Source organism: Sminthopsis crassicaudata, chromosome 2 (assembly GCF_048593235.1).
Source record: "Sminthopsis crassicaudata isolate SCR6 chromosome 2, ASM4859323v1, whole genome shotgun sequence".
Classification (NCBI taxonomy): domain Eukaryota; kingdom Metazoa; phylum Chordata; class Mammalia; order Dasyuromorphia; family Dasyuridae; genus Sminthopsis; species Sminthopsis crassicaudata.
The window spans coordinates 675563579-675584230 of record NC_133618.1 but is presented as its reverse complement, the minus strand read 5'-3'; the positions used below and the strand labels follow the sequence as shown (position 1 = coordinate 675584230).

Sequence of the window (20652 nt, the reverse complement as noted above, 5' to 3'; positions counted from 1 at the left end):
CATGGGGGGCAGACTGGGCAAACCCCAGCAGGGAACATCCAGCAGGCACCAAGAGCTCTCCCCCTTGTGGCTCTGCCCCTCACTGTGCCCACTGGCACCTCAGACCTGGTGAGGGACTGAGTGCCGCCCACCCAGATTCAGAAAGGCTTCATACAGCCCACATGGGGGAGGGGCAGGGCTGGGTTATGATGCTCCTCAGAGGCGGCCTGCCCCGCCCAGAGGGGCCCAAGTCCTTGAGGAGGAGATCCCCGGCTCCCACAGCCGGGGCCTTGGGACTCCTCCTCACCCGGCCTCCTAGGAAGGTGCATTAGGTCTCTTCTCATTCCCAAAGACAAAGCTAATGGGAAAGTCTGCTTTGATTATTCGTGTAATCCTTCCAAAGGCTTTGTTAATCTTTTTTCTCTTGGGAGCAGAAAGGGAGAAGGGAACTAGTGATGGGATTGGGGAAGGAAGGAAGGAAGGGAGGGAGGGAGGAAGAAAGGGAGGGAAGGAGGAAGAAAGGGAGGGAGAAAGGGAGGAAGGAAGGAAGGAAGGAAGGAAGGAAGGAAGGAAGGAAGGAAGGAAGGAAGGAAGGAAGGAAGGAAGGAAGGAAGGAAGGAAGGAAGTGAGGGAGGGAGAGAAGGAGGGAGGGAAGGAGGGAGGGAAGGAAGGAAGGAAGGAAGGAAGGAAGGAAGGAAGGAAGGAAGGAAGGAAGGAAGGAAGGAAGGAAGGAAGGAAGGAAGGGAGGGAGGGAGAGAAGGAGGGAGGGAAGGAGGGAGGGAAGGAAGGAAGGAAGGAAGGAAGGAAGGAAGGAAGGAAGGAAGGAAGGAAGGAAGGAAGGAAGGAAGGAAGGAAGGAAGGAAGGGAGGGAGGGAGAGAGGGAGGGAGAGAAGGAGGGAGGGAAGGAGGGAGGGAAGGGAGGAAGAGAGGAAGGAGAAAAATGAAGGAGGGAGGAAAGGCCATATCTAACAGACTTAAACTTGTGAATGCCTGACATCCATGATTTCATTTGAGCTCCTCAGGAACCTGGGCAGTTAGGTTTATTCCTCGTTTAAAAGATGAGGAAACAAGTGAAGTGATTCAGCTGGTTAACACAATCCCTAGATGTGAAAGGTGGAATTTCAACTCAGCTTTTAGTGGCTCCAAGTTCTTCTGGAAGTATCTGAATGTGTCTTAACACAATCTTTAAACATGGGAAAGAAGAAATCCATCTAAACAAAATTGGCTAAGAATGTGCAGGATTGGAAGTCGGGCAGCCTGCTAAGAAAGAATATAAAATGACTCATGTTCTCTTGGGAAGGAGGATCAAAGAGCCCGCCTTTAAACTGGGCAACATTCGTGGGAAAGTCAAAGGGGCTTTCTGAGCCATCTTGTCTCTGGGCCACACATGCCTGAGGGCAGCCATGACCACTCCTGGTGCCCCTTTTGGGTTTTCTTGCCAGACCCCAGAGGGGCTGCCCGTTTCCGTCTCTGGCTTATTTTACAGGTGAAGAACCTGAGGTAGGCAGGCTGAAGCGATTTGCCCGGAGTCCACACTTAGAATGTGTCAGAGACTGGTCAGGCCACTCTGGCCCTGCTGGGCCACCTCATGGCCCCGTATTCCTGGCCTGCAGGGTCCTGACTGCCGCTGGCTGATCCCTAACCGCCACACCTGGAAGCCAGAACCCTCCGTCCTGACCTCGTTGCCATGTAAACATTCTAAGCCCACCTGAGCACCCCCGCCACCCTCTAGCCCCCAGTAGGGTTGGAGGCAGAGTCCCGAGAGAAGCAGTTTTGGTTTGTTTTTTTCAAGTTTAAGCGGCTCCTTTTGGTCCTTGTTCAGCCTCACTCCTGCGTCAAAAACCAGGTCTTTAAAACGTCAGTAAAGTATGTTCAGCCCAGCCACGGCAGGTATGGTGTGACTTCTCCCCAGACTCCACTCCGACCCGAGAATTACCGAGGTGATGAGAGAGCCCTCAGTGACCCTCCTCTTCCAGCAGAGGAGACCCCCAGGCTCTGAGACTGAGGGCTTCAAGGGTCTTGGATCATCAGGTCCAACTCCCTGCTTTAGCAGATGGGTAAACTGAGGCACAGACAAGGCAGTGTTACAAGCCAATAAATGTTTGACCTTTGTCATTTCAAGGCATGGCCAAAATGCCCAAGGATGAGGTTTTTTAAAGTTTCTTTTAGGTATACTACAAATACACGGAACAAAGCTTTGGATAACAAATGGTCTATACATATAATCCACATTATGGGGATGGAAATAAGTACTAATTCCTTCTAGAAACAGCATAGGGTATCAAACAGAGCCTGGGACTTGAGGTCAGGGAGACTGAATTCAGATCCAGCCGCTGTGTGAACCTGGGCATGTGGTGTCCCCTCCACCTTTCCCAGTTTCCTCACAGTAATACTTGCAGCATCCACCTCATGGGGCTGGTGTGAAGCTTCATGTGGGAACTGAGTTACAAAGTCTAGTTTAGACCATTAAAGCTTTAAAGTGCACTCAGACTATTGGGACACCCTACATAAAAATCAGTTACTAGCCAAGCGTCAGACGTTTATTAAATACGAACCAGGCCCCCTGCTCAGAGCTAAGGACGCAGGATTAAAACAAAAACTGACCCCGGACTTGGAGGGGAAAGATGAAGTGACTGAGGAAATAAAGGTTTGCGCTTCTGTTTCTATCAGTTTATTAAACAATTCGTGCCAGCTGTCCCAAACTGGACTGAGACCCCTTCCTTATAAGGCCTCAGCACTGGACCCCCAATACAGGGGGATGCCTTAAAAACAAGGTCAATTAAGAGAAAACGACTCACTAGGATACAAGATTAGGCCATCTGATTTCCAGTTGGAGGAAAGATTAGGGACTTTACAGGTTAAGAGGGGAAAGCCAACAGGTGCAAAGCCCTGACCCCAGAAAACGTGGTGTCTCCCCCCCGCCCAACGCTCCAGTGTCTGTGAGCAATGAAAGGATAATTGATTGATCAATATGGCGCCAGTTTCCAGATGAGACAGATGGTTTGCTTGAGATGTACATTTGTGAGAAAATTTCTCCCATCAATCCTTGGCTCTGACAGAATTTCTGGTCAGCACAATCCAGGTCTTTCGTTAGGGATCTCTAAGCATTTGGGGGGGGGTAAGAGATGGGGAGAGCCAGGGCAAGGAGGGCTTGTCCGGCTTCCCAGCCACATAGGGCTAGATTCAAATAATACAATAAGGTTTCCTTCCAATTCCCACAATTGAATAAAGTTTTCTCACAGTACAGAAATTGGACTAGGCCCATAATTGAATAGAAAGAGAACTGGGCTCGTTCCAGAATAAGTCACAAGATGGAGTCAACGTGGTTCTCGCTAGACCCATAATTAACCATGCACTGTCCTGATCCCTCAATTTCCTCAATTTCCCTCTTTTGATATAGGGGGAAGAATGAGTCCCCTCCCCCCATGGATCACTTATCCAAAAGCCAAATCCATGAGTTTTTCCTTAAATCCATAATCAGAAGTACAGATCCAATGCTTCGAGTGCTCACAATGAACTCATTTTGAGAGGGGAGATTTACATGTCACCAAGGTAACCAAGAAAACTTAAACATAAACACAAACACCATGAAATGAAAGGGCAAAACAATACAGTGATGATCATCAATATTAACTAACATCGTCTCCCTGTATCCTAGTAACCCTCTCTTGGTGTTCATTTAATCAGCATATTTTGAGTCCCAGATGTCCCGTAGAGCCTTCTGCTTCCTAGAGAGATTCTCTTGGGAATTCTGGGATAGACTTCATCCTCAGGACAGCTCCGAAAAGGGCTCTGCTTCTCTGGCTCACTCTCAGATAATTCTGCTGAGATCTGCCAACAAGAAGACAATACAATTTATTACCATCTCTTACATTTGGTTCTCCAAACTAAAACTTCAGAGAATTTCAGTTTGTTAATATACTACTTGCTGTTTTTAATCTTTACCTAGATTCTCTGATTTAAGAATCTTTTAAAATTATTTATTTAATTAATTTTTTTTACAAAAATTGTATGCATGGGTAATTTTTCAGCATTGACAATTGCAAAACATTTTGTTCTAATTTTTCCCCTCTCCCCCCTCCAGTTGGCAGGTTGACCAATACATGTTAAATATGTTAAAGTATAAGTTAAATACAATCTATGTATACATGTCCAAACAGTTGTTTTGCTGTACAAAAGAATCAGACTTGGAAATAGTGTACAATTAGCCTGTGAAGGAAATCCAAAATGCAGGCGGACAAAATTAGAGGGATTGGGAATTCTACGTAGTGGTTCACAGTCGTCTCCCAGAGTTCTTTCGCTAGGTGTAGCTGGTTCTGTTCATTACTGCTCTATTGGAACTCATTTGGTTCATCTCATTGTTGGAGAGGGCTACGTGGCGTCCATTAGAATTGATCATCATACAGTATTATTATTGAAGTATATAAAGATCTCCTGGTTCTGCTCATTTCACTCAGCATCAGTTCCTGGAAGTCTCTCCAGGCCTCTCTGAAATTCTCCTGCTGATCTTTCTTACAGAACAATAATATTCCATAATATTCGTATACCACATTTTATTCATCCAGTCTCCAATGGATGGGCACTCACTCAGTTTCCAGTTTCTGGCTGCCCCAAACATGATTTAAGAATCTTAAAAAATTCATGCTTTTATTTGTAAAACAAACTCTTGTTTCTATATTTTAAAATTATCAAAAAAATTATCAAATCCCATTAAAATGGAACTTTACTTATAATTATCAATATAATTTCATATATAAAATTCTTAATTCATTTTTGAGCCTGAATTTCCACACTAGATATATTTGGAAAAGTCTAATCCTGTTGCTTTCTCAAGATTTACCATTCTGTTTAATTAGAAAGCTTTTACATCACATCCTGGGCTTATCACCTTTCTAATTCTCCATTTAGGAGGATATCTATCATCCCCATATTATAATTGGAACACAAATATAAAGTAAAATGATAAGATTTTTCAAATTTGTATTCTATTATAGTGGCTCAGAAATGTTCCATTATCAATCTATTCATTAATAGTTGTAATCTTGAACTTACAAAATTTCTACTGCTCCTCTGCCCTGATGATAGAAATTTGCTAATAAAGGAAAGGGAGGGACAGGGTTATAACCATTACAGATTGACCAGACATATAACGAAGCCCCCTTTTTTGATTCTAAGCATGAGTCACAGGTGACCGTCAGTCCTGGGGTTACAGGTTATCAAAAGCCTGGTTCAGGATTAACCAGTGGGGAAATTCCCTGTTTGGAAAGGAAACTCCACAAAAGGGAAACTGAATCAAAAGGCTCCCACCCTAGACCACACCAAGGTCTTTCATCCACCAGAGAGTCAAGCAGATTTCATTCTAAGGGCAAAAATAAGTGAATCACAAGGTACATGGGAGGAGATGGAAGGTGATGGGAGAGAAGCATCTTGGGGCTGGGGAGAAGCTCCTGAAGGAGAGGAGATTGAGCTGAACTTTGAAAAGAAACCAGAAATTCTGAAAGATGGAGGTGAAGAGGGGGGACATTTCTGGCATGGGGGGAAGGAGGGCCGCCTCCATGGGATTCCTACCATCCCAGAAGAGTCCAGCACACGCCCAAAGTCCCACAATGCTCGGGGGAGGCCTGCTTGTTCAGTATTCTTAGAAAATGCTCTTGCCTTTAGTTTCCTGGCTAATGATGGATGTATCTCCCTCCAGCTTGGGGTCCAGACTCTGAGCTGAGCATGCTCCAATCTCCTCCTCGGGTCCAGCTTGTCCACTGGAGGGGCATGCTCACCTTGGATATTGATGGGAGTCATAAAGAGACCCAACCTCTAGCTTAGGAGAGAGAGCTTGGACTCCACCCTATCCTGAACACTTGAGGTGAATGAGCTTCCCAGGCCTCCTACCCCCAGATTTGGGGCTGCCATGCTCACCTGTGGGAGTGGAGGATGGATGGAATGAAGTTCCAGGAGGAGTGGAAGCAGTCCCATTGGGGGGTTCAAGAGAGAAAGCATTTTCCTCGGGCTTACCCTCCACCCTAGACAGAACCCCTGGGCGTACTGGGGAGACTGGATTGATCCAAAAATCCCGAATCCCTCTGGGGCAGTGATCAGCATTATTTTAAATTCATTTTTTTTTAAATTAGAGGTTCACTTGGGGGCCAGTTCGGGGCACTTCACTCGGCTCTCCTAGCCTTTGGCTGCTCCCTTCATCTTGTAAGAGCCTCATTAAAACACTGCAAAAGAATTCATGCATCTGTGTGAGAGCTGTGCCTAGCAATCCCCTGGAACTTCTCAGGGAATATCCCTACATGGCACATAAGCTCCCCTTCCTCTCCTTCCCTCCCTCTTTCTCCTCTTCCCTTCTCCTTCCTCTCCCTTCCTTCTCTCCCTCTTTACTTTCCTTCCTTCTCTTTTCCCTTCATTCCTTCCTTCCTCCTTCCTTCCTTCCTTCCTTCCTTCCTTCCTTCCTTCCTTCCTTCCTTCCTTCCTTCCTTCCTTCCTTCTTCCCTTCTTCCATTCCTCCCTCCCTCCCTCCTTTCCTTCCTCCTTCTCTCTCTTCCTTCCTTCCTTCTTCCCTTCTTCCATTCCTCCCTCCCTCCCTCCCTTCCTTCCTTCTTCTCTCTTCCTTCCTTCCTTCCTTCCTTCCTTCCTTCCTTCCTTCCTTCCTTCCTTCCTTCCTTCCTTCCTTCCTTCCTTCCTTCCTTCCTTCCTTTCTTTTTCTGGCCTGCCTGCCTTCTTGCCTTCCCACCTTCCTTTCCTTCTACTCTTGCTTTTTTTCTCTTTCTTTTTTCTTCCCTTCCATCCTTAATTTAAAAAAAAAAACAATTTAAACAAATCTTTTGACCTCTCTCTACCTCAGTTTTCTCCCCTGGGATGGGAAAAATAGTCCTTACTATACCTTTACTCCAGGACTGTTATGAGAAATGGGATGGGATTTCTCATTTCCTAAGGAGAAAAGGAGCATCATCTTGGACTCTCTGATGAGAGTCAGATTCTTCCCTAGAAACAATCCCACCTGGGTGGAAAAGGCCTTTCAAACCAACGGTTCTGACGGAGGCAGGTGGGTCTTTTAAATGGGGAAAGGAGACGGGTTCTACAGGGCAGCTTCCATCCTACAGGGACCTCAGGGAAATTGCTCAGGAGCGGACAGAGGCGAGAGCCGCGGGCCCTGGCCCACCTCATGCCCTGCTCTGGGGCCTCAGAAGACAGACTGCCTACTGTCCACTCCAGCTAAGATGGCATGGGCGGTCCCAGGGTCACGAGCCCTACTTCCCTACATCTGCATGCAGCAGATGACAATAGGCTGATTTTCTGCCTCTTTATTGGATTTATAAATATCGAGGTCCAAAGCTGCTGCCCCCCAGTGTCTGGGAAGCAGCAGGGTGGCCCCCCACTCTGTAGATGGGAGTCCCCCCCCATAAAGTCAATTTGACCAATGTTTTGGTTCTGCCATTTTTTCCTCTTGTTCTTCATTATAAGAGCTGGCTTTTAGGGAGGAGGAAGGGAATAATATGGAAAATAATAGTGATGCCATGACTAAAGATACCAATAACCACTACCAGTCTGCATTAAAATGAGCAGATTTCTAGCTGATAATTCTTCACAGAGCATCTGTCCTAAATCTTCCTGTCTCTCCTCAAAGCCCCCCGCACCCTCCCCCCTCAGCTGAGAACGTCGCCTCCGCATGAGAAAACTGAGACCATGCTCTAGGATCCCTCTTTTCCCCGAATAGACCTCTCCAAACCTTTCACCATTCCCCATCCACCCCTGTTCACTCCTCCTTTCTTCAGTCTGATCCAAGGGGTCTTTCTCTTTACTAATGTCAGCCTCCTTCGTGCACCATTGATCCTCTCTCTCCTTTAGCAGATTGCCCCCAGAATCGTGTCTCCCTCTAATTCTCAATCTCTCGCTATTTCCTGGCTCATTTCTCGGTGGCTGCAAACATGCCAAGGTCTCCCACCTCCTTAAACAAAACCTCTCACTGAGCGCTCTCAGCCCCTCGCCATCACACTGTACACCTGTCTTCCCCTTCCCAGCGGACTCCAGAAAAAGCTGTCGCCTCCCGTTTCTTCTCTCTCTCCTCTCAAGGCGTCTCTCCCCCTTTTAGTCTCATTGCTGGCTCGCTCCTCAGCTGTAACTCTTCTCTCCAAAGCTACAGGCGATCTAAGTGACAGATGTGATGGATCTCTCTCAGTCTTCATCCTCTTTGAGTCCTCTGAAGCATGTAATACTATTGATCTTTCTCTCTTGCAGACTTTCTCCTCCCTGGGTTTTTGTGACGAACTCCCAATTCTCTCTCTAGATCTATAACGGTTCCTCCTCAGTGTCCTTTGCTGGTTGTTGTTCATCACTTTATAAATGTTTGTTGACTGACTGATGGACTTAGCAGTGTACGGATCGTTGGCCCCGGTAGAATCCGAACTGGTTGAATGCAGCGACCATTTCATTTTTGTTTATTGTCAACCCAAGGCCCACCATTTATTGAATTGAATTATAAGGACCTTGCTGCACCTTGAAGTATCAATCAGTCAGTCCACATTAAGTGCTTAGGGACTGTGATAAAAGCTGGGGATAGAACAGAAAAGTGAAATAATGTCTTCCCTCAATCAATGAAGCAAGAGGCTGATTTTACCTAGGAAGGAGGTTAAAAAAAAAAAAAGAAAGAAAGAAAAAAGGAGGTAAAATTTCTTTTCTTTTATGCCCTGAAGGATAGGACATGGGTCTTGCACATCACTAGGGTGGAGTCTCCAAAGGGGGAGGAATGTCCTTAGAAATAATAAAGATGGGGGCAGCTCTGTAGTGCAGTGGGTAGAGCACCAGCCATGAAATCAGGAGGACCTGGGGTCAAATCTGGTCTCAGACACTTAACACTTCCTGGCTGTGCTACCCTGGGTAAGTCACTTAATCCCAATTGCTCAGCAAAAAAGAAAAAAAAATAAGGATGCCTTGTCAATCCACCCACCACTCACCCAAGAACGTATCGTTGCAAGCCCATGCCAGAGATTTTGACTACTGAAGAAATAAATCAAGGAATGGAAGGGATTTATCCAGGGCAGAAAGAAAAACCCTTTGATCTGCTTGTTGATATAAAATGTGAGTTAGTGCCGACATTTGTAGCTGCTATCGGTGCTAGAGGAGCCTGTCTTGAGGATGTTCTAAAGCGAGGCAATTTCTCCTTGTTCCTAGGACTCCAGGCAAGCCCCTATGATGAGAGCAGTCGGCTTTCCCTCAGAGGCCTTCAGTCCGAGGTTGCAGAGAAGAAACCTGACTACGCTAAGGTAATACATGCGTCTGACATCTAGACATAAAACACATTGTTTTTAAAATGGGACCATCAGCTGGGATTCCTGCATTTTGAACTGAATTTACGCCGTGGAAATCGTGAACGTGTGGGCTTAGATGACTTACAGATAAGCATGTATTTTTTGTGGTCTACAGTGCCAAAAGTGGCAAGTGCCCAAACCAAATGTAATTGGGAAATGCTTAACAAAATAAAAACAAAATGGCACATAATATTAATTTGTTGTTTTCTAAGTCAATGTAGGGTCTGCAAAGGTTTCTTTCTGTTCGACATCATTGGTTTACCCCAAAGAGTTTGGGTTTTGTAATTTCATGGGGATTCTCCCATTATCCCAGTTGTTTTTATAAATAATCCAAAAGAAAATTGATTTGATTAATGTCAAAAAAAGAAAAAGTAGTTCCATTAAAGATCTCATTCTGGTTGTGGAGGCAAAGGAGAGAGTCTGGTGATTTTAAATGACAATGGAAGGATATGGCAAAGATTAGGAGTTGATTGACACTTTTGCTAGACGATACTTTTGCCATTCGCCATTTTTGAAGAAAACTATGGATACATTTAATGATCTGATTTTAAAAAATTATTGGATGCAGATTCAGTGTGCAAATAGACTGATTGAGAATACCTGTAATAAAACTATACAGGGTTTTTCAAAATCAGAAGAAAACATCGCCAACATTCAAATAAAACCCAAGCCTAACAGTTCACAAAACATTGATTTCCTTTTTATAGATGGATATTGTCCTCCAGCTTTTGCTGTCCTAGGGGAAAGTGAAGTTGAAAGAATAGACTGAATGCAAAGGTTTTATAAGGATTTCATAGCATTCAATGTCGGACATTTCCTTCAAATATTGATTCAGATTGAACTGAGGGTCAATTGATTGACTTAGGCCCCAGATGGGCCCTGTTTCAATTTGTATTTAATAAAATGTGAACTTTTCTTAGTAAATACTGGTCCTTTAATGTCCTGAATGAAAGATTGCCATTGCAGCCCCTAAACTTTCCTTATTGGCCACTGGGGCCATCTTGATGGGGATGTCTCGGGGAGACCTTAGCAAGTAATAAAAGAATGTGAGATCATTCATAATTTATTCCAGGAGAGCACAGTCAAGGACATTTGGAATACCAGGGAGGGGGAGTTAAAGGAGCCTTGAACACGACTTGGAATCCTGGAACACAACATAAATTATATTAGATCAAAAAGCCAACCATCTGGACTCTTGGCCAGGAATGGAGCGCATCTAACAAGGGCCAATTAAAAAACCAAACCAAACCAAACCATACTGGCCTGGAGCCTTGAGAATCTGATCAGAAAGACCCTGACCTGAGAGGGGATCCAGAAAGGAGAAAATTGTAAATCTTTCAAATCCCACACCCCAGAGAGCAGCAAACAGAGCATAGAAACAATAGGAGGAGAGTCAGTAATGCAAAAACCGATATTCCACAAAACGAGGGCCAACAGTAAAGCTTATGGACTCTGATGTCTAGACAGAAACGTGCAGCATATGGGTAACAAGCAGGAAACAGCGGGGCTCTGAGAGGAAGGAGGTGACCCTTCGGTATTGCTGAGACTTGTGGGACAAGAGAATGGCTGGAAGGTGACTCAGGAGAGGTGTGCCTTACCCCAAAGGAACCACATGGCTGTAGTTTAGACATCTCTCTCTCTCCCTCTCCTCCTCCTTTTCTCCCTCCTTCCTTCTCTCTCTCAATCTCTCTCTGTGTCTCTCTGTTTCATCCTGTCTCTGTCTCTCAGTCTCTTTCTGTGTCTCTTTCTGTCTCTCTTAATCTCTCTCTGACTCTGTCTCTCTCTTAATCTGTCTCTCTGTCTCTCTGTCTCTCTGTCTCTCTGTCTCTCTCTGTCTCTCTCTCTCTCTGTCTCTCTCTCTGTCTTTCTCTCTCTCTCTCTCTCTCTCTCTCTCTCTCTCTCTCTCTCTCTCTCTCTCTCTCTCTCTCTCTCTCTCTCTCTTTCTCTCTCTCTTCATGGTGATTCATCTTCCTTCTCAGCTCCCATGATTTTCACCTTCCCATGACCACAGCCATACACAGGGATGGTCACACATTTGAGGACTTCACGCCCCACCAGTGTTCTGCTCCACATTTCCAGAACTCTGCAGTCCCTCTGACTACAGCCTTCTCTCCTTGCCCTGTACCTGGCCATGTTTAAAATCTATTGTCTGCTCCCCTCACGCCCATCCCTCCCTGATTTCCTCGTTCATCATTCCTGCTCCAGCTTCACTTTTCTCCCTTTGATGCTATAAAACGAGTTCAGCCTTATTCTGGCCTCTAGCCCTGGATCCCTTTTTCTTTTCCACTTTTGACTCATCACTTTCTAAACTACAGCCTTTGATGACCCCCCCTCTCTGCCTTCTTTGCTCCAGTCTACAGGCAGCTGAACAGAACTGCAAGAGTCACACGAGCAGGCTGACTGGGTCCTCCACAAAGGGAATCGCAACTGGAGCCTCTCTGCTGTGGGGCAATCCTTTTATTTTTACTTAATTGACTGCTTAGAACTCATTCCCTATCCTCTGCAGTCTAGGTTTTGAACCCATTTTCTTTTCCCTCTCCCTCTCAGCAGAGCGTGTGACTTTGGGAGCAGAACAGAGCCCCCTTCGTCCCCACTGATCTCCTGCCCTAATCCCACCCACCCGTTTCTCCTCAAGATCTCCCCTCTTCAGCAATATACCTGAACATCAGTCCTGACCCTGTGTCCTAAGGACCACCAAGTCATTCAATACACTTCGCCACTCCACTCTCCCATACGTGCTATGTCTCCCCCAGTTAGAATGTAAGCTCTTTGAAGGCAGGGACCACCTTCATTTTTGAATTAATTTTATTTTTAATGCTCCACCCAATGACTGCCATCACCTGAGTGCTTAATGAATGCTTTTTATTTCCATGCTCCACTGGAAAAATTGAGATTATTGTGAGTGAACTTCCTCTTTTTCCAAGTTCAATATACCACAGATTGCCTCAACATCAAGATCCCCATTCTAATTGTCTATTGGTCCCTCCTCTGAAAGAGGGATGACACTTTTCCTGGGCAAGGCAGACCCCTCTGATTATGTCCCATCACCTTTCACCTTTCACTGAGACTTATTCTTTCTCCTGTCCCCCCTCTCTCTGATGCTCACTTTCTCTTCTTTTTCTCATGTAGCTCCATCTAGAGATGAGCCCCTCATAGCACAGGTGACTCCTTGGTTAGTGGAGACAGTCCAGGGCAAATCATCCAAGCCTTTGGGACCCTCCTTGCCAGAGAGATTGCTCCACTCGAACCAGTGACTGACTTTGCCATGATCCTCTTGGGCCCAGCATTGAGCCACAGGATTGGATGGAATGCCTTTTGAGGTCCCTTCCAGCTAAATTCAGTGTCCTGTGACCCTGTGGGTATCGAGGTACCGTCTCACTCTGCAACAGTGCAATGAAGGAAGCTTTTCACAAAGCCTTTCTCCACAGCAAAATGCTGCTCCTCATTTACTTGGCCTTGATTGGTCACTTAGTCAATAAGCATTTATTAAATACTTGCTATGTACAAGGAACAGTTCTAAATACTGAAGATGCAATAAAAATGACAAAAAAACAGTCCCTGATCTCAAGGAACTCATAGTCTAATAAGACAGACAAATAGCTAATGTACAAACAAGCAAGATATGAGGTGATTAGAAAATTGGGAAATTATAAATAAAGGGAACTTGAATGAAAAGAGTCAGGTTTAGAGTTTATGGGAAGGGTAATTTGTGAAGGACCCAAGGGTCAAACCGAGGAACTGGTCTTGCATCGGGGGCAGGAGGAAGCCCCTGAAAGTACTTGAGCCAAGGAATGACCTGGTCAGTTGTGATCTCCGGGAAGATGATGCTGGCAGCTGTGTAGAGATCAGCATAAGAAGGGGGAGTTGTTGGTGTGCAGGGGGAGTTGGACCTTTTTTTCTCCTGTTATCCTGCATCTGCTGATTCCCTGTTTCAATTTATGAAATTGTGTCCTTCCTCAGAAATGCCTGAGGGTATCAGTATAAAGTTAAGAACATTCAATAAAATACATAAAAGCTATTACCAGCTGGACAAGATCATGTTTGAAACACCTAAAAAAGGTCAATATTTTAACGAAGCTTCTAAGAAAAAGGAAATGTAAGATGCTGGGTCTGACAGAAGTTCAGATCGACAACAGAGCTCTCGGCAAACCCCGAGGGCTGAGCAAGGGATGGAGCCAGAGCCATCCAGACCCCTCTTCCCTAAAAGCAATAGCTTTGCCGCCATTTTTTTTTGCCCCAGCTCAAGAATCCAAAGAAAGCTTAGTTAAGCAAGTTTTAAAATGTAGGAACTCCTGGCTCTCCTCCAAGGACAGGCTGCTCAGGGGTGATCCTGGGTCTTCAGCGCTGGGCCAAGGAGGGGAGCACAAGCAAAGAAGGCCCTGCCTCTGATGTCCAGAATCAACCTGACATCAAGTGAGAATGATTGCAGCGTGCGTGATTATTTCCAAATGATGGTGTTTAATGAATGATGATAAAACATAATATTAATCTATTTAATTTATCATATATATTGTTTAGATATTAAGTGGAATAATTAAAGTCAATTATTTATAGACATGTTATTAATGATCAATAGGCCACCAGAGGCTGAGGTCGGGGCCACAGAGATTCTCAATCCCTTCTTAGTCATCCTTAGAGATCTCGTTTCTCTGCTGCATCAGGGCCAAGGGAATCCTGGGTACTTAATGTCACAGAGCTCCTTCAATGGATGGGACATCCCTCGTTCATCCTCCACTTCAGCCAGAGGCAGTGTGGTAGAGTGGGGTGACCTGGACTGCCGCTTAACCCTCAGGGGGCTGGACAACTCGCTAAGATCCAGAGACATTGCTACTCAATGTCACCGGAGGTATTTTTTTATGCCACAAAATCAAATCATGTCCGGACTGAGGAAGTCAGTGTACCTGTCTCAGCAGTTTACACTATGGAAATGATGGCATGTGGATGCTGTGGGAAGAGACCAAATGGACGTGGGTGAGGGATACCTGTATCACTTTCTGGAAAAGGAGACCCAAGCAGAGAATAGCAGGGTTCTTCCCTGTGGCCACCATCATTGGTAGGTTAGGTCTTTCTTCAGTCTTGAAGCTAAACAACTGAAGAAAAAAGAGTAGCATCCAACCATCGGCCCCTGCTGAATCCAGCTGCATTTCCTTCCAATTAAATTCACTTCATGGAATTATAGGCTTGATGTTGGAAAAAAACTTAGAGGCAATCAAGAACAATTTTATTATTTCATAGATGAGTAAACTGAGTCACAGAAATACAGCGATTTGCTGAGGGCCCCGTTTGAGCTCATGACTTTCAAACTACAAGTCCTATACTCTCCATATTCTGCCAAATTCGGGGAATACACAGTGCTTTGATATTTCCTTGCTAGTCATCTTCCCAATTTCCTATTCCATTACTCCTCCTTCTCTGGAAGCATTAATCAAATCAACAGTACTGTTCCCCAAAAGGAAATGACATTTCTGCCCCATGCTCGACTGCTACAAACATCTTTGCACATATGGGTCCTTTATCCTCTTGTATGATCTCTTTGGGATACGGTGTCGCTGCTGGGTCAGAAGGTATGCACCTTTGAGCATATATAACCCTTTGAGCATAGTTCCAAATTGCTCTCCAGAATGGCCAGATTCTTTTACAACTCCACCAACAATGTATCAGTGTCCCAGTTTCCCCACCTCCCCTCCAAGATTTATCATTATTTTTTCATGTCATCTTAGTCAATCTGAGAGGTATACAGGGGTACCTCAGAGTTGTCTTAATTTGCCCTTTTCTGTTCAATAGTGATTGAGAGTAATTTTTATATGACTAGAAATGGCTTTAACCTTTTCATCTAAAAGTTGTCAGTTCCTATCCTTTGACCATTCATCAATTAATGAAAATACTTGCCTTTTAAATCAATAATTGATAAATCCATGGATTCAATGATCATCTCTATGTCAGTGATTCTTAGATCTACTTGGCCGTCTCTGACCTTTCTTCTGACCTCCAGTCTAGCATTTCTAACTGGCCATTGACCATGTCAAATTGGATGTCCCATAGATATGTTAAATGTATTATGAACTCAATAACTCTTCCCACACCGTAATAAAATCCTGCCCCGTTCTGTTGTTTGCTGTTGCTGAATTTACTGAATGCTCTTGAGGGCATTGTTATCTTGCCAGTTGTTTAGGCTCAAAATCTAGATATTGTCCAGTACTTCTCATCCCTGATATCCAATCAATCTCCAAGTCCTGGCAATTCTACATTTATAACATCTCTTAAATACGTCCCCTTCTTTTGTCTGAAGCTGCTGCTACATTGGTGCAGACCTTCATCATGTCATGGCTGGACTAATTGAAGTAGTCTTCCGGATGATCTTCCTCAAGTGTCTCCCAACAGCAGGTTATCTACCACTCAGATGGCAATCTAATCTCCTTAAAGGACAGATCTGACCACGTCATCTCTCATCTATTAAATAAACTCCAGTGTCTCCCTATTGTCTCCAGTACCAAATAGGAAATTCTTTGATTTTGAAAACTCATCATAATTTTATGTTCTTTACATTGACAATCTTACAAGTTACTCCACTTTCTGTATTCTGCCTTCAGTGACACTGGACACAAGTCCTCCATTTGCCAACTCTGGGCATTTTCTCTGGCTCTCCTGGAACATCTCTTCCCCCTGGCTTCTCTGGTTTCCTTCGATACCTACCCAAACTGCCTGTTAAACTGTGAACTCCTTGAGGGCTGGGTCTGTCCTGTGTCTTTCTTTGTATCTCCATCCCACTCAGCACAGTGCCTGATAAAAGCCCTTGATAAAAGATCGTTGACTTGATTATGCAGACGATTGTTTGATGGGTTTCTTTAGAGCCCACACTTTTATTGAATTTATTAAATTTTTTTCAGTTAGTTTTCCTGTTGATTCCCTTGTATTTTCTAAGTAAACCATCATGTCATCAGCAAACAGAACTGGTTCTCTCTCTTCTTTGCCCTGAGTCTTCTCAGATGACCCAGTCTTAAGTTCTCTCAAGTGCAGGTCACATTTAAGAAAAGTCCTCATGGTGTAGTTAGCATATAGTTCTGTTAGGAAATACATGAAGCAGCTCATGGGCGGATGAGTGGAAATATACTATCCTTAGATTTAGTAATTCCTCCCCCCCAAGAGGCACAGAAAAGGTCTTCTCTAGCTCGGCTTCTAAGTTAACGTCTAGGTCTAATAAGAATTAGAAGGGGGTTCCTGTTGCTTTTACCTATGAAGGATTGATAAAACATACTTGAGATAAAGTCTCGTCAGCTCCACCTTTTGGGTCTCTAGATCAGCATCAATTACCATTCAGGTCAGCAGTACCACTATTTACCCCAATCTCCATCTTCAGATGTTGAGAGGTTGTTTTTGCTCATTCCCAGAAGGCAGAACTAGGAACAATGGGGAAGAACTGACAGATTTATAACACCAGGAGCCATTCATTGTCTAATGGATAATTGGTCAAAGTAAATGAACCATTTTTAAAGGATTTCCTGTTATAAATGACCATATTAAAGTGCCCAAAGTTAATATTAATAATAAAAATGCAAATTAAAACCTCCAGGGACTCACCTTGTACTATGTAGACCAGCAAAAGTGACAAAGGTTGGAGGGACTAAGAAAGACTAGTATGTTGTTGCACTATTAGTGAAACTATGAAGTGAAATCCAACCATTGGAATCATGGGGGCATCATGGGGGGAAAGTGATGACATTTTCTATATCCTTTGACCCAGAAAATGGAGTATTGTGAAGTCTGCTCCAAGGAAGTCAAGGTAGAAACAAAGTCCTAAGAGCCTAGAGGAGTTACAGTAAAACTGGAAAGCAAGTGAGTGTCCATTGACTGGGGAATGACTGAAAGGCTATGATAAATCATTGTCATGGAGTGTCGTGGAATAAGCAATAAAACCAGAGGAAGGCAGCTAAATATGGGGAGATGGGGATGAATAGCTGCAAAGTGAATGAAGTAGAACCTGAGCCATCGAAGCAGTGACTAGAATGCAAAGTTATTAAAGGGGAAGCTAAACTCTGAAGAGCCATTGAAACCTCTAGAAAAGAGATAACAAAACATGTGTCCTGCAGCATCTGGAGATAGGGCAGAAGAGCGTATCCATGTTCACGTGTGGTCTTTGGGCCAGATGCTTTTGTTTGATGGTCTTTTGGTGTCATAAGGGAAGGTTGAGTTGACAGTTTGGGAGCTATAGAAAACCGTAAGATGTAAAGAGAAAGGCTTCCCTAAGAGCCCCCCCCCCTTTAAGTACAATGGACAGCGGTTGTAATGAGCAAATCTTGGTCCTGAAACAGTGGGAGCTGTCCAAAAGTAGAAGGGTTGTTTGCAAGTTCAGGGAGTAGCCGGGTCTGGAGATCATCAAGCAGAGACTCGTTCTAGACCAGCCCTTGTCAGAAAGGGAGGTTAGTGCTTAGGTAGGGGTTGGATTCTGTGGCTTCTGAGTTCTCACCCCATCACACAGTTTGTGTCTCGTTCTGCATGGTGCTAGAGGTAGACAGAAGAACTGTCTTAATATAAGACCATTTCATGTAATGGGAGCCATCCAAAGTGCCTCAAAGAGAAGTGAATCTCCAAGAGGAGCCTGAAGAACTGACCCCTCACCAGGTCAGTGTAGTAGGGTGGCTTCTTGTTCAAGTATAAAATGGCATGGCTGCATGGATTCTGACTCGGTGACGTGGAGGAAAGAGGCGGTCTGGTCATGTTGTGGAAGTCAGGGAGTCCTTGAAAGAAAAACATGGGAATGTGAGAATGTCATGAAAATTTGGGTTCAAATCCAGACTTAGGCTTCCTCTTAACTGTGTGACCCTGGGCAAGTCACTTATAATCTTAGTTTCCTTATCTGTAAAATGGGAACCTCCCAGATGTAAAGTGCTTTGCAAATCTTAGAATGTTATACAAATACTCATAATTATTCATTATCATACCAAATGGACAAGACAAAGACCACACTAAGAGAAATAATGGAAGATCTCCAAGATTTTTTTGGTAGCATCTAGACTTTGGAGGATTCGTAGGATGACACAGACAAGAACTATGAGATTAGTGTATGTCTACCCTGTCTACTCTGGGAGAAGAAGGAGGTCATTTACAGATGAGGTCATGTTCGGCCTTTTGTTTGTTTTTCATAGTCATCCCTCTCTTTGCTTTCATTCCCATTACTTTTGTTTTCTCTCACCACCTCCTCCCCTTCCTCCTCCTCACTTCCTTTTCCCAAGAAACACTTTCTCAGAGTGTTTGTTCTACTTTGTTCTACTGTGTATTATTCCTCTCCCTTGACTTTAAACACCAAATCCCTCCACTTGGTGCCTCTGCCAGGTAGAATGGGCATGGGCATGGAGCTCCCAAGCTACCTTGGCAGAAGTTGGGTCTTCATGGTTTTAGGTGCATCAGACCAACATGGTACCTCCAGGGCAGAGCTGGCTCGTGAAGATTTCTGGGGATTTGGGTCTTGGGATCCCAAGCCCTCCAGGGTTTGGAAGGGGCTTCTAGAGCAACTCCTTCAGTTTATATTATATTTATATTTGCAGGGCTTTATAAATCTCACCATTCTTATTATCATTAGATTATTCAAAGGGCTGAACCGAGTTTCTCATTAAGGAGCCTGAGACTGATTCCTAGACCTGACATTTCCTAGTTGTGTGATTTCGGGCAAACTAATTAACCTCCTGGCCTTATTTCCGCATCTGTACAATGTGGGAGTTGGCCTTGGAGGTCCCTTCCAGCTATTGATTGTTGACCCTATTTCATAGGGACTGGAGAGTACCAACAACTGAGAAGGATTGGGAAAGACCCTGCTGTCTAGGAGATGCCAGAGCTAGGGATTCCCGGGGGCTTCAGTAAGTCGGCAGAACAGGGATTTTGAACCTTGTCCTCTCTTTCCCAACCTACCCTTTGCCCTCCTCCTGGCTTTTGGAATAACATCACAATATGAATTCCCTTCAGCCTCCTTTTCAGTGTAGTTGTCCGCTTCCTCTTCCTTTTCTCCTCCTCCTTTTCTCCTCTTTTTCTTTCTCTCCTCCTCTTCTCTTCCTCCTCCTCTCTTCCTCCCCTTCCTCCTTCTTGTCCTCCTCTTCCTCCTCTCCTTCTCCTCCTTTCCTCCTCCTCTCCTTCTTTTCTCCTCCTCTTCTTCCTTCTTTCCTCCTCTTCTCTTTTCTTCTTCCTCTCCTCCTCTTCTCTTCCTTCTCCTCCTCCTCCTTTCTCTCCTCTCCTCCTCCTCCTCTTCATCCTCCTCATGCCATCTCTGATATATCCCCCCCCTCTGGTTTGGGCTGGTTCGGCCTGCCACCCATCAGTCACTTCTCCCAGCTTCCTGGGCTGGAGCATCTCTGTGCTCTGTGGGTGGTCGATAAATTCAGCTCCACACACCTGGCCATGAATATTTACATCTGGAGCTTTACAAGAAAATAATGGAAGGAAGGGAGTGTGGGGCTCGACCTGCAGCGCGCCTGCCAGGAGTGGAGGTAGGGGGCCGGTGCTTCCAGGACCCGCCACGCCACTTTCCGAAAAAACAGAAGGAACAAGGGCCCACAAGGAGGCCGGGAGCTGCCTCCTCTCGATCCCGTTAGGGCTAGGTAAGGTCCTCAAGGAGCGATCCCCTGCAGCCTTGGAGCTCCCTTTCACCTGAGCCCCAGAATGTCCCCTCTGTGATTAAAAGTGCGATCTAGCCTGTCATCTCTGTCACTAAAGTAGATAGGCCCCGGTTCCTCCTCCTGCACCCACCATCTCACCAGAGCCTGCCGTATTCCTCTCATCGGAGCAAACCGTCCATCATCCGCCTGTTAGAGACTGGAATTGTGGTGGTCAGGACAAACTCGGCTCAGTTGCTGTCTCACTCTGTTCCCCGGCTGGCCCAAGCCTCTCAGGAGCCAGAGATGCAGATTCGGCTGGGGAATGAGGCTGGAAGCCTAGAGAGCTCCTTGCCCCAGCAGAGAGAGAGGTCCGCAGGGGCTGAGGGTTTTCTCCATCACCAGGCCAAGCTGCCCCTCTGGGCAGGAGAGCTGAGCCCCCCACACACACACAGAATCCCATCTGTCCTCATCACCCACTCCTCCCTCTGCTTTCAGGCAAAATCATTTTCCTGGTGCAGGCTCTGCACCCTGGGGTGGCTATGGGCTGAGGGGTGGGGGCGGGGGGTGGGGGTGGATTTTAACAGTGGGTGCTAACACGGATGTCATTAAACAAACCCAAGCCCAGCTGAGGAAGGCAGTCAGTCTCTCAGGTTTATGTTTGAGGAATCCTGGATTTCAATCCCCCCCAAAAAAAATCCCTTCCCCACATTTGGGAGAGGCTTCGGGCCCATGGCGTGGCTGGGGCAGGAAGTTTGAGCTGGAACAACTGGGCCTCCTGCCAGCTT

General features: G+C 45.3%; 1 protein-coding gene across 2 annotated transcripts in view; it reads left to right on the top strand.

Moving 5' to 3' along the window:
- C2H10orf90 (chromosome 2 C10orf90 homolog) overlaps positions 1-20652 on the top strand; it is a 130005-nt gene that overhangs the window by 31323 nt on the left and 78030 nt on the right. Inside the window, exons 1-2 of one of the 2 annotated variants that reach the window (XM_074297155.1) lie at positions 1698-1869; positions 9148-9239. In XM_074297155.1, coding sequence (XP_074153256.1) covers positions 1848-1869; positions 9148-9239 — 114 coding nt within the window. In that variant the 5' untranslated portion in view covers positions 1698-1847. Of the gene's footprint in view, positions 1-1697; positions 1870-9147; positions 9240-20652 lie in introns of those variants that run through there. The other variant, XM_074297154.1, reaches the window with a different exon arrangement.